We start from the raw sequence: 16,749 nt of genomic DNA, 5'->3' as shown, positions 1-16,749 counted from the left end.
CAAATCGATCCCCATCAAAATTATCTTTCTCCATTATCATACAAAACTGCCACGATTAGCACTGACATAAACTGACCAGGTACTGACAAGAGTACGAGAGAGTTGATGGTTGTCTGGGGAATGCAGGTGAGAGGCGGCTGACCCAATCTTGAGAGCTGATATCCTTGTTTTACTCTCAGTCACTCCTGTCATCCCATTAAGGCAAAAGGTTCCTCTACTCTTTTTCCACATTTCTTTGGTTGCTCTGTGGGAATGTGATAGCCCAGCTCCAAGCACGTTTAGGACAGGCACTCTGGCCAGGTGGGAAACTAGGTCAGTTCAAGCTACAAAACATATATAATGATATTAAAGTGATAAGCTTTTTGCATTAAAAAGGGAAACAAACGGCCCTTACACAATATGGTCTTGAACATTTTTTCTCAGATTTTTTGTATGTGTTTAACTCTGGTCATAGAAATGACAGTCTGTTCCCTAAGGTCCGGAGTCCTACGTGCCACACATTCAAATGTCAACACTTCGGCGCTAATAGCCACTCCCCATTCTGAATACATGCTAGAGCTGTCGCATTCAGGACTGGTATAGTGATTTTCGCTGGGGTATTTTTATGACATGTCTGTGGATCTTGTTAAGGTTCAGTAAAGTCTGTTTTAACAGAATGCAGGTCGTCAAACAGTTCAGTGTGTCTCGTGTGTCAAGATGATGTGTCTAACTGAAGAAACATTCCAAACGGGTAAACAAAGACCAACTGGAGGCCCTTCCCTCTCACACATAAGCACGCGAGTTCTCTGTATATCCTTTATCCAACACGAAGATTAGAGGGAAACTTACAATAAGAAGGATAGGATTGACTGACAGGTAGAGGGTAACACGTAACACAAGGACACTGTGAGTTCCCTGTACCTCTCACACAGAACACGTGAATCCCTTTTCATACCCTTTATCCAACACCAAGATTTGAGTGAGAGAAGCAGGAGAGGTACGGCTTGATTGGAAGATTAAGGATAACACTTAACTCAAGGACAATGCAAAGTTCTTATTATCCTACACGTAAGCACGAGAGCCATCTTCTTATCCTCGATCCAAGAGTAAGATAGATAGAGGGGGAAGGTTGGCTGGGCTGGCAGTTAGAGAAGAACAGGTAACCCAAGGGCAGTCTTAGGTTCCTTGTATCTTACACATAGGCACGTGAGTCATCTTCTTACCCTTCATTCAACACCAAGATTTTAGAAAGAGATACAGAGGGAAGGCTGGTTGGGTTAGCAGGTAGGGAAGAACAGGTAACACAAGGGCGCCGCAGGGCTCCTTATATCTCACACACAGGCATGTGAGTCTTCATACCCCCTCCAACCTTACATCTAAACACGGAAGTCCGGGTTATACACTAAATTCAACACCAAATACTGAGGGAGGGCTACGAGGGGAATGTGGGAATGCATAACAGGTGGAGAGGAAGACATTAGAGGGAAGAGAGAGCGGGTGAGGAGCGGGAGAGAGAGTTCAGTGCGATGCTGGCCAAGATAATACCGGCTTTTAGGATGTCGTAAAGGAAAGATGTGTGCCAGGGGCCGGGAGGAGGCGGAGATGGCTGCGTCCCGGCGGCTCCGCTATTACTGCAGTTTTGCTCAACTTTACTGCCAGTAATTTTCGAGTGCACATCCCGACTTGGGGTTTTGATATCGCAACAGTATGACTCCGAACACTGGCAAGGGAAACTAGACCATTATCGCCATTGTGTCTTGGCATCAGTCTTGGCGTCAGATTATAGCATTTTAACTCATTTCTAAGATAAACATGTCTCCATAACAGTTAACTATTATCACAGATCATTTTTTCGTTTTTTTTTTTTCTTACTTTAACATTCAATCTAATTTTATTGCGAACTGCTTGATAGCTGTATGAGTCAAGGCAAAAGTATATACAAATAAGAGCAATTCAATCTTGAGAAGGTTACTAAGCGTTTCTCCGGGTTCCTCTTCCACCAAAACAATGAGGCATAAGACACCTAAGTCAACAGCATCACTGACATCTGGTATTATCATTGTTCTAACACTGCTAAAATATTTCAAATGTCAGTCACTTTTGCTTCATTTAAGCACCATCAGAAATCCTGCACCATCACTTACTCTATCTCTTGTTTCTAGGCTGTTTTCCTGTTTTCGTGTTACATCTATTTAGACGGTGGGAGTGTCAATGATATACGTGTGTACTACTGTCTTCCCAAAAAAACAATTAACACATCAGTATAAAAGCTAAATATAAAACTTTACAGGTGCCATTAACCCATTCCCTCCTTGCTTTTGCTACCTCAGACTCATCACATCGCCAGTAACATCACCGTAAAGCGGGAATATCAAGACCTCGCCCCCCTGCTTCCCCTTATCAACAAGTGGCTGCTAATGATGCACTTCTTCCAGCACCTCCACACATTCCCGCACCTCTGTCAAAGCGGAGTCAACACCAGCGCACCGGTCTTCCCGCATTATAAGGTAATAAAATCGCGATGGACAAGATAAACAGGCCATTTACATGTTTTCACTTAGAGCCGACGCCATAAAAACAAACCAGGCAAGAACCACACACACACACCCTCCGCCCCGCGCCTAACGATGTCGCAGCTCCGTCTTGGCTCCGTGTGAGGGGTGGATTATGCTCATCTGGACGCTGTCATCAGATCAAATTAGCCCACATCAACCTGGCGTAACTCGTACCAGGCTCGTGCGGCATGTGTCCAGCGCTGGGTGGCGGCTGTCAGGAATGTGGCAGTGACTTAAGGTTCAGTTCGTCCACCTTAACTTCGTGGAAGTTTTTGTCCTTTTGCAGAGTATTACCCCGTAGCTCAGTGGCTGAATATAACATCCTTTTTCGTAGTACTTCTTCGAGACTAGCACCACATTCTAATCATGTATCCAACGATGAGTGGGTGATAGGAATGTAGCAACGACTTGAGGTGCTGTTCGTCCACCTCAACCGGCCGGAAATTTTCGTCCTTTTGAAGCTTATTACTCCGTAGTTCGGCGGCAAAATAAGGCAGATCTACGGATCTACATCACTTCCTTAGCCCTTCTTCATGATAAACATCATATTGTAGCGGTAATCATGTGTCCAGTGATGGGTGGCCGTTGTCAGAAATATGGCAGAGACTTGAGATGCGGTTCATCCAACTTCACTCGGCCAAGGGTTCGTCCGTAACTTGGCCAAGGTTTGCGTCCTTTTGCAGCTTATTTCCCCGTAGCTCAGGGGCAGAGGAAGACAGTGCTGGGACTCTACACTCTGTCCACAGCACCTCTTCACGACTAGTAATATATTCACTATCAGCAAAATAAAATAGTCTGTTTTTAGTTGGAATGAAATACAACAGTTGCCTCCAACAGGAAAGGGATAACAGGCTGTATTTAAATCTTCTAGTTCAAATAGACTCTCCAAAGCTGAACAAAGTCGTCTGAAGATGGCAAAAATAATATAAATGAGACGTCAGTTATAAAAGGAATTAACCAACAATTCTCACCACAGACAGCCAAGATCATCACTAATTCAGACAAATGACTCCGCCAAATGGCTCATTATCTACTGTAACTCAGAAAAACTGTACAAGATCAATAGCTCCTCTCTGTTACCCACGGGCATTATATTAACTGTTTATCTTATGTCTCTGAATATGTGACTTTTCGTATTCTTTTCAAATAAAAAACAAGAATCTTTTATATACAAATTTTCTTGCCAGTTCAATGGCATTTCTTTTGGTCCAAGCTGCGGTCAAAATCTGTTCATAATACCATTAAAGCTCTCCAAGTGCTCAAGCGAAGCCGTTACATCCACTCAAAGATAAGGCGCGACAGCATTCACTTAGTTTGGGCAGATACATGATGTGGTCGGTTAGTTCCCGTCGCTGAGGAAACACTGATTGGAGGAGTCAGTTTCCATGTGTCTACCACTCAAGACCAGTGACACATGCCTGATGACACCGAGATACACTGAAAAACCATTTGTTAGCCCAGATGGTCGTTTCCCAAGACGTGATTAGTGGCTTTTGGTTCGTATGCGCAGAGTATCCTATCGAGTTTACGGGATTAAAGAGTTTCCATAACATTTAACCATTTTACAGATTGCCTTGTTTCTCGTATTTTATCTGTTTACTTTTCAATGACTGGTTTTTGAAGCGTTTGATAACAGCATAAAATAAATGAAGACAACATATATACGAGGAATCACATACACAACGTAAGCTTAGGAAAGTTTATAAATAAGGTTCCTGGATCAGTGTGGGTCTGGCAGATCGCCGCCCAACATGTAACATCACTGATACCTGGAAATTAAGGAGCCAATTAGTGGGACGGGTCGGCGGCCGCGTCACACTGATAAACTAGTTTGGCGGTTGAGTGATGAAGTGTCTCATCTGGCCCGACCCACCAGTCTGGTTCTGGCTTGTCTCACTTTTTCTTCCCGAGTACAATACTGGTTAAATCAGAGGAATAGCTGAACAACGACTGTGGAAAAAAAAAAAACGCTAGTATAAATGCCATTTCTAGTGGATGGGAATATAGCTTTCACGTTCCTTCATTCTTCGAGTGGTTTCGTTTCTTGTCGATCGTCCTCATGTCTGCGGCACCCTAAACGCACGACATTAATAGTCGCAGCTGGAGTTCGTGCGATGGATATCCCAGCTGCCTTCACAATATCCTGCGTTAGCTGATGGACACCCATACAGAGGAGTCACAACAGGTGGAAACTGTGTCACTCTGTCTTCTTCCGACGTACTCACTAGAACATGAATAGAAATACCTCATTAACCCCAGAAAGGTTCGTTCTATTATGTGCTCTCGTTAAGGAGCCGCTGGGCCCGGTGCGGCACCGCGTACCGCATGCAAATGTAAGGCTCAATGTGCCCAGAGCCTTCCGAAAAATGTATCTTTGACGAGACTTTTCATATGTCGGGGTTATTGTGAAATACAGTTGGTACGGTACAGTCGGGTTATCGGTACATCAACATCACAGACTAAGCACCTATAGATTCCTACAATAAGCTGGGGAGTGAACCCAAGGAATACCGTCACCACTCCTTCGGCATAATTTATGACAATGAAAGTTGCCTATGTTCCGGTTGACGAGGATGGCCTGCGGCAGGAGTGGGCCGGGGCAGCCGCGGCCGCAGCGCGTGTCTGGCCGGCCTCCGTGTACACAACGCGGCTGTCAACGAATATTATTAATGCTCGGACGAGGTGGGGGTCAGCGGCGGGGGGTCGCCCGGCCCAGGTCGGCGCACCACGCAAAATACCAAACTATGGTGAGTGAGATGCCGCGATAGCTGGCTGGAATTAAGATTCTCTGCGAGGTGCTGCAGGCAGTCTTAGTTCCAAGTGTTCATTAAAGTGCACCGAGGGGAGATATCACACTTTACAAGGCAGCAACTGAGGTTTTATTACTGTAAATCAGCTCAAGATTTTCAGGCGCCGTCTCGTATTTCGTTAGCTGAACCCAACATAGTTCCCTCGAATTAACTCGTACAACGCCGTCGGTCACCATACTGTGGCAGTGTGGTGGGGCAGTATGGCGGTCGGGGTATGGTCGACATACTGTGTGCTGCATGGCAATCATAATACGAAGCTACCGTGCCATGTTAAAGCTTGACCATTACGATATTCTGTCATGCGCTGATCTCATGTTGTGACTATGCTTATTATGTGGGGTGGCACTGAAAGTTGGCTGTATAATACGGTGGTATAATGTGGTATTCTTGCGTGGTGATGCTGTGTAATAATAAAGTTCAGTCGTTCTGATTTGTTATGTTACTGAGAGATGGTTCTGTATGAGGTCTGTTGCAGAGATAAAATCACTAATGGCAACGTAGGTCTGATTTGACATGAGATATGTATGTGTCACAGTAACACAACTACCAAGATACACTGGTAAAAGGCAAATGGTACGAAGTTCTGAGTGAGCAATGAAAACAGTTAAGCATAGCAAAGTGCTGTTTATGATATCTGATGGCCCTGTCTGACAGATGCTCTACACTTAATGCTATAAAGATTACATAGATACTGATAAAAGTTATATAGCAAGGCAAATGTAGTCTGTGCCCAACCAGTGCCAACTACACACTCCCGACTGAGATCAGTGGCCCGACCCATGTATTCAGAATGCTCTAAGGCTCAGGGACGAGGCTTAGGTTTGGTTCGGCTGGGCAGTCATGGCTTATCAGGTCACGAGAGTTATGTGAGGGCTGGGACAGGTTGCCTGGGGTAGATTTAAATTTGCTACAGTTGCAACTGGTTCGGTCTTGTATTGATTATCAAATGCGAAAGCGAACTTTACGTTGAAAATGGCGAGGGCTGGTTAGTGTGGCCAGGGTGGTGTGGCCAAGGAACATGGCCCGACGGGCCAGCCTGACGATGGGGAAGCGTGGGCACGCCGGCTGGGGTCGCCGCAGCCCGCGTTTGCTACTCGCATACAAACGGCCTCATTACCGCCCCCGCCGCACCATGCACGACTAGGCTTTCGTGCACGTCTTGCCACCGTGCAGGAGATGAGCACGTCTTTGTATGATGGAAGGGTACCTCTAGAACCTTATTCGTGCCCTCAGTCATATGGGCAGCTTTCAGCTCAACTGTAGGGGCGACACATGGTCAGAGAAAGTGTGACGCGTCACGTGCGAGAAGGCCCGAGAGAGGCAAGTCTTCCTTTATCTCTGGCTCTTAAATCACGGTGCAGACCTCACAAGGCTTGAACGTCCTCCACACACACACACACACACTATAGGCTCTATAAACTCAGGTGCACAGCGGTGAGGGGAGGTAGTGTAGAATTCTATGGAACCATCCAATTTAGATATTAGTTATTCTTGGGACACTGCGGACATGTAAGATTTTCCCGTAAAATCATCTGATCTTATGCTAAGTGGCTGTCCGAATCTCCTAGTGAGCTGTAAGTTCGAAAGCTTATTAAAAGTTCCCCTGTACTATGTATGTCGAAAAAATTGTGGCATATTGTGGCCTTTTTTAATAGTCAGCTTCGCAGGTTCCTTTGGTTCTTTGACAAAAATATTAAAATACACTGTGAAGAAAACCCACGGAAAACAAAGCGTCGTGGGAAGACAGTTACAGCTGAGTCCTGCCTTGAAGCCCTGATATATATGCATAGTTTACTAGAGCACCGTTAAAACACGCGTCGACAAGCATCCTCGTCACGCACACGCCAACACATTCACGCAGACCGCTAAAAGGCCGCGTTTTTTCAGTAAAGGAACACGATATGCTTCAGTGCTTTAACCATTAAGTACACTGCCTTCTCCATAGAAGATGGTGTTGGGCAGTTTCGAGAGTTTATTGGGGGGGTTTATGAGTTCCGCAACAATGAGCCTGTAGGCAAAGTGCGGTACGCTTAGTACCTTCCCCTCAAAACCCTATCCGCACTAACTTTATATAGTAACGGGATGGGGTAATAACGTTATTAGTACTCATGCAACCTAATTAATGGGACATAACAATGTACTCAGGAAGACAATGATAGTCTAATCAGTCTCCACGTGGACAGATTGTATCCACTGAAGCAACAGTGAAATACATATCGTGAAATGACTGATGCATTCAAGAACAGAAAAGTATTAAAAGCGCGATGATGTAAAGCAGACAAAGCGATAATTAAATCAAGGACAGCAGAACTCAGTCTAAGTGGAAGTGTGCTATTCAAATACCAGTAACAGTAATAAGAGAGAAAAGGAAATACTGGAGACCGAAAAGAAGGTTAAGCTTGCAAGGAAATTATAAACAAAACAGAAAATAAAAGAGTCAGGAGGGCGGAAAAATGTTTTACTTTTGAGTGAAACACACACACACACACACACACACACACACACACACACACACAGGGAAATAAATCAGTAAGTAAAATAGATTAATCAAGTGTGATACGAAAATAATGATGTCGGTTGGTCTAGTGGGTTATGACACTTTAAAAGGACGTTGCCAACAAGAACTTAAATATGAAGGCTGGTTGGAATATATCGCCCATGTAATGCCACTCAGGGAAGCCCGACTGATCATTCTCATTTTACTCGTACATCCCTGGAATAAGTAGCCTGTTCCCTAGCTCCAGGGCAAAAAGAGGAGTGGATGAGGAAGTGAAATATTGTACGAGTAAGCTGACAATACTTGTCACACATCCCTGAAACACATACCCTGGCCTGGAGTGCTTGCTGTTGAAGGGGGTCGAGAGGGGGCGGCGGCGGAGGGCAGTTGGGTCCTCCCTCTGTCTTGGTGGCGTTGTCGCGTTGTGGGGTGTGTGGGGGTGTAGACGGTTCCCCTCCTCCCTCTTCCCCACCCGTAGCGTTGTTGTTCTTCAGACTCTCCAGCAGCTTGCCTGTCGGAGAAGATAATCATGTTAAAGCCTTCACCACCCCAAGTCCTTAATATTAATGACATCGTCTGATATTATCAAGTTTTAAATACATATCGTTTCTGACCCTTTACTACGAGCGAGAATTTCTAAACCGAAGTAAATAGCATGGCAATAACAAAAACAACGTATAAAGAACTGTCACCATTCTGACGGAGTTAATGGTGATTACTTCTAACCACTTGATCTCTCTATCCTATGCTGACGTCCTTTCATTGAAATGTTGTTAACTCCAGGGATTTTATTCATGTGTGACTTTTTGAACAGAAATAAAGAGTCAAGAGTGAGAGCAGTGGAAGTGAGTTATTTGAGAGGAGCATGTGGAGTCACATGGAGAGGCAGACTGACAAATGAGGAAGTGAAGGAGCATTGTGGTGTGATGTGATAGGAAGCGTTAGGAGAAACACAATTACGTGGTTTGGCCATGTGGAGAGGATGGAGAGTGAGAGACTGACAAGGGAGTGTATGTGGGTGAGGTGGAGGAGGGGAGAGGGAGGGGAAGGCCAAGGATGAGCTAGAGGGATGAAGTGGAGAGGTATATGAGAGAGGTGGGTGTGAGCTGGGAGCAGGGCAATGAAATGGCGGGGGACAGGGTGACATGAATACGATTTGTTTGTGGCCACCATTTACGGGATTAAGGCGTCTGGCAATAGACAGAGAGATAGATAGACTTTTTGAACAGGAGGGGTTGAAGGCTGAACCGCATCCCTACGAGGTCTTTTTCAGGTTAAAAAAATAAAAAAAAAAAGCCTGGAAAAAACGAGAGAATTTTTAATTATTCAGCGTTTTAATTCTCTCTTATTTCAAAGAGACAACTTTTTCCAGGGTTCTTTCATTTTCGCATTAAGCTAAATATTTCCACGCTACTTATTCCCTCACCTCATCTGCTACATTTGAATTACTGTATCAAGCTCTGTGTCAAGTGATGAATTGATCTGCCTAACCACAAAAGCAGTATATTAACAGACTGCATCAATACCCGTGCATATTCATCGCTTATTGTCCGCCGAAACTGCAGAATCGAAGCAGTTCCTTGAGAGAAACTGTATCGGCACAACTGTACAGCTGAAAACTCATTGGGCAGCATAAATAGTGTGAGTACAATAGGGAATCCAGTACCGTCATTCACACTTCTGGGTCTCTCACACTGGGAACCCCGCCACCACCTGTATATAAAACCGGTCACTCAAATACACCACATTAGGAGTATCACACGAATTGTTAAAGCAGCCATTCATACAAAACCGCTCACGCAATTCCAGCAGCGATATCACCTGGCTGGAATGTTTTGCACTTTGTTTAACACATTACTTTCCTTAACAAAGAGAGCTGAGAGGCTGAAAAAAAAAAAAAAAAGTTATTGCTGTTCCATTATCACTGCCATCTTACTGCCAATACATGCATAAATTTTTATTTTCCAAAAATCATAATGAAAATCAATACGACAACAGGAGTCTTTCGCTGGTTATCTGTGTCAGGCAAGGGTTGGTGAACGTAGGGAAGAAGGAAAAGGGGAGGCGGGAGGGGCAGAACTTGCTAGATTGAGCGGGACTAATGATCACAGACCAGGCTAGGATTGTGGTGGTGCAGGGCGAGGGGTGAGGATATCCGGTAAAAATGGGCGTGAAGGTTTAAATCAAGGTTTTCCCAAATAAAGAATAAAAGGAGGAACAGATGGGTGGGATGGGTGGAAAGGAGTATAGGCTGGGATACTGATGGGTGGTAGGGTAAGGTGTGTGGAGGAGGGTGTTGTTGATCGAGCGGTATAGCGATGAATACTCTTAAGTCAAAGTTTTCTCCATGACAAAGAAAAAGTACAAGGAGAATGTCAACACAAACTGTGATAAAACAGAAATACAGTTTTCCTCCTTACACCATCAGTCTCTAAGCACTATTACTGCCATTTGTGAACATATGAATACAAATATACCACTTTTTCCCTATTAACGCAATGGCCAATATTTTGAAAATACATGAATTAAAAAAAAAGAGAAGACTAATATTTTCTGTATAAGCGCGATGACTAATACTCTACCCCCCAAAAAAAAACTACCACTGTTTTCCCTATAAACGCGATGGTTAATATTCTACCAACACATCAATTAAAGAAAAAAAAAAAACAATTATTTTCTCAGTATCCCTATCAACACAATGGTCAATATTCTGCCAACACTACCACCTCGAAAATATCTCACTTTGCCAACACTACCACCTTGGAAAGATCTCCACCTGCCAACAAGATCTTTTAGGGCAACTCTCTCGCTCCACTCTCCGCAGTTAATAATCACCTCCGTCCCCACAACAAGATTAAACCTAACAGGGATTTGATAAAGGCAGATTAGGGCGGGTCAACCGGTGGCGTGATCCATTAGTCATTGTTCCCAGGCCGCCGCTCTTCCTCATAATGGGAGTCGCGCGGTAAAAAATGGACACATCAACAAATTAATGGGACGTGGAGACAGGGCCAATCTCAACCCGACCGGGGGAGCCTCACTGCCGCGCCGCCCTGACTCCACCTCAACACTTTCTAGGGCAGGATTAAGACTCAGCATGATTTGATTGTGTGCCTGATTTTTATTATTTCGATTGCGGCACAGCATCTTGATTAGTTTTCTTTATTATTTACCATTTGCAAATAATGAACGGACTCTGATAAACTAATTTTGATTGTCTGCTTTAACGCTTCCTTTCAGATGACGATTTATATGTTTTTTTCCTTGATGTGTTCAGACGATTTTATTAATTTCAGTTGAGATTTTCGAACTGTATTTGTTAGCTATAGTTCTGATCATCCCATTCAATACGAGAAGCCTTTCCCAAGTTGAATTATGCCGGCGGGAAATAAAATGAATAAACTACTGTGCCTTTGTAGTGGAGGAGTGAACTTCTTGATTACGATGCCTCTAGTTTATATTTTGTTCTTGCTATCTCCAGACCGATGTTATTCAGCTTCGAAGGGCCACACAGTAGTGTAGGGGGTTCATGAAGGCTATATCTTACCCCTTCAGCTCTAAAAGTATCTTCGCTGCTGAAGAAAATCGTTTGAAAATACCTAGAAATAAAAGAAAAAATGTATTGAAGTTAATGACCCCTGCAGAGTCGAAAGGTATTACTCTAAGCTTTCACCTCTTCACTCCGTCCTTAAAGGATTATTTATCAAGTGTAGCGTACAAGATGCATTGGGTTTTATCAAAGGGACGCCAGGCATACGAGTATATCGACTGGCCAGGGCTGAGTGCTGATCAGATAAGGAAACTTCCATTTGTGACGACTGAGCCAAGGTAAGAGGAGGGAAGTCTACCCGCTTGATCATCAATGTGTTTAGAATGATACGGAATGAATTTAACTCCCTCAATGTGGTGGCTTCAGTGTAGACCTCTTGTAGCGAAGAGGTTAATAAAGGGTATCTATCTACTTACCTATCTATCTACCTATACATATCCAGTTCGAAGAGTTTCCTCCAAGCATTGTATTATGCACTGGTGGCAGCAAAAACAGATATAAAAGGCGTCAGTACGATGATATATCAGTATTTTCCCCTCTCTCCAGACGTTTTTACACAAGCTTGGAGGAACCTTTAGCTGTGACAACGTTAATGAAGGTTACATAAGACCCCTGCAGTTTAGGAGTTCGAAAAGTCTTCCATTACGAAAAAGAAATTTTCTGTTACGTCGGTTGAGGGCAATTTGCTACAGACGAGGGACTTTTGCTACGGGACCAGTGTCATCTGTGCCCGTGCCCGACCAGAATGTTATAAATGCCCAGTCCATACACCACACGGGCTGTCGGTGTGGGTGACGCCGGGGAAGCCCTTGTGGAATTATTGAGCCTCATTATCGCGCCGTGCTGGGGTAAATGGACACGACCATGAGTTAATGATACTCAGAAACGCAGCCTGACTAACCCCTCACCTGCTGGGCTCTGTGGCTTTCTCTTTAACCCTCTCACGGTCAGGACACCTCTAATTTTCAATTCCAGGTACTGGCAGACGATTTAATTCATGTGAGTGAGTCAGCCTTCTTAGAGTGTTAATATTAGTAACAATAATGATATCCCAAATTGCAACCTGACAAATTAACTACCACCTGGACCAAAGCGCTCACTTCAACCTTCTCTGTCAGAGGACGTATAATTTACTTAATTAGTACTATCTACAGACAATTTTATACAGCTGATAGTGCGTATAGGAGCCGGAGAGTGTTAATATTAGTACCAGTAATGTTACCCACAAAAGCTGCTTTACTGTCCCACAAACTGGGCCTCAGGAAAAACCTCTCCTTCTAAATAAGCTAATAAAGACTATATGTAACTCCCTTAGTTTGAAAAGTCTCTCCTGCCCCGAGTAAAAGCGTCTGAAGGCAGCAAAAAGTAAACACCAGACCATCGCAGTGAAGTAGTTAACCCGCGCCATTTCCCCTTTCTTAAGACGGTATCAAAACGCAGGATTCGACTCTCTGATGCTAAGTGACCACGTTCATAACCCGCATATCACGATGGCTTACAACACTCCTGCGGGGGGTAGGACTGGGGAAGGGCGGGGGGAGGGGGAACTCAATGAAGGCGAATATTACCTCTTGTACCGATTGTATATTGCGAATTTTACGACTCGATCCACTACGCTATACCTATTTATAAATGTGAGTTATTGCCCTCATACCAGTTCAAGCTCGGGGCTGAATACTGAGCTGAATTTCAAAACAAGTAAATCATTACGTTGTGGCCCAATACGTATGATTATGCCAGTTATGCTGATCGTGAAAAATGCTCTCCAAGAAGCTGGGGGTCGCTGCTGCCGCCTGAATCTTTTAACACGGGATCCAAGCCTTTTTATCGCCCTCTTCTCGGGAATGGCTAAATCAGTAATGCTCATAAGGTGCCTGGTGGTCTAGTGGTTAGGAAGCCATGATCGGAGTGACGGCCTTTCATAAATACAGCTCTTGTAGGTTCGATCTCCATGTCTGGATTTGTTGTTGTTGTTGTTGATCATATAATACTATCAAAAGACATAGGTTGGCCATCTTCCCTTAAACATACTGAACTACAGCAGCCTAGTCTAGAGACCCTAAACCTCGAGAGGATTATGGAATTCCCTGTTACCCCTTTTTTTTTAAATTTTCTTATTTCTATTTTACTGATTCGTTATTATTATTATTATTATTATTATTATTATTATTATTAGTAGTAGTAGTAGTAGTAGTAGTAGTGGTAGTATGATTATGATGATTATTATTATTATCATTATTATTATTATTATTATTAGCAGCAGCAGCAGCAGTAGTAGCAGTAGTAGTAGTAGTAGTAGTAGTAGTAGTAGTAAGGGCAAAACCGATATTCCGTCACATGAGTTTCAGTAGCCTTCCCAGGACACACAGAAGCGCAATTATGACCCAACCCCACGCTGCGATTTACTTGGTGATTTATCGACGCGGCCGCAGCATGCAATGGCGAAGTCTTTACGGCTGGCCACGGGATATAAAGTAGATTAATTTAGAGAGTTATGGAGCTCGTCAACCAGGCATGTCTTGTTGAATAGTTAAGTTGCCTTGTACGTGGAGTGGTTCGCCCCTTCTCTCGGCCCCCTTTCGTCCAACACGGGTCCACGGCGCAGCGGGATTTAAGAGGTCTTTATTACGGAGTGACTAGCTGTGGGAGTCAAGTGGAGGGGTGTATGTTGGAAAAGGGATGGGTGCAGTGGAAGAGCATGTGGGGTGAAGTTGGGTGGATGGGTGTACGAAGGGTGATCAGAAGGTAATGACAGTTCGTGCTATAACATGAAAACCTTGAATGATGGGAGGTAGGGGAGCAAGGAGAGTGCAGAGTTGCCTGTCCTTACGAGTTTGAACTTGTCGCCGTATGCCTGACTTTTCTTGTTTTATTGTTGTAAGCGAATGCTTCACTCTTGTTTTTGGTCTCTGGCCAGAAACATGGATTACTCGAAAGAAGGCTGCAGGTTCTACATTTTTACGAGGTGGAAACTGGGAAAGAAAGCAACAGAGATTCGAGGGGAATTATTACAAGTTTATCCAGACACTACTCCTTCCCTGGAAACTGTTTCCCGCTGGATTCGTGCTTTCACAGCAGGAAAAACTGAATTGAAAGATGAACAACGCTCTGGACGCCCCCGGACATCCATGACCGAAGCAACAACTGTCCGTGCACGGTCCATCATTGACGAGGATCCAACTGTAACTCTTAGGTTCTTAGCCTTGGAGCTTGATATCAGTTATGGGAGTGCATATGACATCGTGCATGAACAATTACACCTGAGGAAGAAGTGTTGTCGATGGATACCCCATTTGTTGACTGATGAGCAAAAGGCTGAACGGGTGAGGATTTGTCGTGTCTGGCTTGCTGAATTTGAACCAAATGGCCCAAAACGGTTCTCAGATGTTGCTACTGGAGATGAGTGTTGGCTTTCATTCTTCACAACCCGTGACAAGCAGTCAAACATGGTGTGGTTGGGCGATGAAGACCCTCGACCTCAGATTTTGAAGGAAGGATTTCGCAGCCGGAAGCGCCTTTTCACCATCTTTTTCAGTTCTCAAGGACCAATATGCGTGGATGTGATGCCTGAAAAGTCCACTATCACAGCCCAGTACTACACAGACCAGGTCCTTCCACAAGTCTTGGAACACAAGGCCAACACCGCACCAACCCGCCGTCGGTCTCGCCTTTTGCTGCACCACGACAATGCTGCACCCCACAAAGCTCGCCTCACTATGCAGTACCTGGAACAACAAGGTATAACTCTGCTCCCCCACCCACCCTACTCCCCTGACCTGGCTCTCTGTGACTTTTGGTTGTTTCCAAAAATTAAATCTGCCATCGCTGGGAAGCAATTTCATCGCATCCAAGACTTGGCACGGACCGTCAATTCAGAACTCCGAAGTATACCGTCTTCAGAGTACCACGCTTGCTTCATGAAGTGGAGAAAGAGAATGGAACGCTGCATAGAGGTTGGAGGGGAGTACTTTGAAGGAATGTGAGTCATAGTTTGATAGTTCTTCATGCTAATAAAAGTTTATGGACTCACTGTCATTTCTTTCTAATCACCCCTCGTAAGTGGAAGAGTGGATATCTAAAGTGAAGAAGTGCATGCTGGAAAGGGGGAGGACAGAGTGGAAGGGTACGTGGAGTGAAGCTGGGTGGATGATTGCACATGAAGGAGTGGATGTCTAAAGTGCATGTTGGATGGTGGGAGGGGTTGAGTGAAGTGAAATTGGATGGACTGGTGGCAATGGAAAAGTGGATGTTTGAACGTGTAAGATGTAAGGGGTATTATGTGAAGAGGTGGGAGACTAATAAGGAAGAGTACATGTTAGAGTGTAGTTGGATGGAAGGATGTAAGTGGAAGAGTGGATGTGTGGACGTGTCAGAGGTGAGGTGAAAGAATTAAAATGATAGGGTGTATGTTGTGAGGTGGCAGGGTAGAGTAGAAGAGTACTTGTCAGAATGAAGTACGGTGGAAAGATGTAAGTGGAAGAGTTAATGTCTGGATGGGTAAGTAGTTAGATTGTAGCTTGGTGGAAGGATGTAAGTGGAAGAGTGGATGTCTAGAGGTGTAAGAAGTGAACTGAAAGAATTAAAGTAATAGGGTGTATGTTGGGAGGCGGCAGGGTAAATTGGAAGAATACGTGTCAGAATGAAGTAAGGTGGAAAGAAGTAAGTGGAGGAGTCAATGTTTGGATGGGTAAGTGGTGGAGTGAGACTACAGTGGAGGGGTGTATATCAAGAGACGGGGTGGCGGTGGGACGAGGATAAAGTGGAGTACATGTTAGAATAAAGCAAGGCTGAAGACTTAGGTGATCGGGTGCATGTCAAGAGGTGGGACGGTACAGTGGAATAGTACTGTACATGTTAAGAGTGAGGTGTGGTGGAAGGATGAGAGTGGAAGCGTGGAGGAGGTACAAGGATGGAGGAGGAAAGAGTACATATTAAAAGGGAGTGCAGAAATGAGTGATGTGGTGGAAAGGCATAAGGTAGATGAGGTGAGTGGTGGAGAGTGTTAAGGGTGCATAATGGAGAAACAGATTACTGATTAAGGAGTGGAGTAAAGCAGAAAACTGAAGGCGAAGAAATTAAGTCTCAGAAAGTGGAAACATGAAGGAATAGCACGTGTCAGGGTGGCATACTTTACAAGGAATAATGAAGAGAAGTACTAGTGAAACGCTGGAGGATTTCAACGATCGTAGATTACTTAAGATCACCTTTTTAATGACCTCCGTGGAAGCACACTCGGGTTACGGGGTCAAGTACTATAAGGAGGAGTAATAAAGTATGCGCATATCTAAGCTGCTGTTCATAGCACTGTACCCAAGTGGTCAGTATCATCAATTTTACGGTATACGTTTTCATAGTATA

At 44.4% G+C, this 16,749-nt stretch overlaps 1 protein-coding gene across 1 annotated transcript in view; it reads right to left on the bottom strand.

Annotated features, from left to right (window-relative positions):
- LOC145397744 (zinc finger protein castor homolog 1-like) overlaps positions 1-16,749 on the bottom strand; it is a 479,323-nt gene that overhangs the window by 108,866 nt on the left and 353,708 nt on the right. The window contains exon 3 of the mRNA XM_080270764.1: positions 8,171-8,352. Within this exon, the coding sequence (XP_080126890.1) occupies positions 8,171-8,352 (182 nt within the window). The remainder of the gene's footprint in view (positions 1-8,170; positions 8,353-16,749) is intronic.

The sequence above is a fragment of the Coenobita brevimanus genome, chromosome 43 (genome assembly GCF_032717465.1).
Source record: "Coenobita brevimanus isolate Jiangsu-jjx chromosome 43, ASM3271746v2, whole genome shotgun sequence".
Lineage (NCBI taxonomy): Eukaryota > Metazoa > Arthropoda > Malacostraca > Decapoda > Coenobitidae > Coenobita > Coenobita brevimanus.
This window is presented reverse-complemented; position numbering and strand designations above follow the sequence as displayed.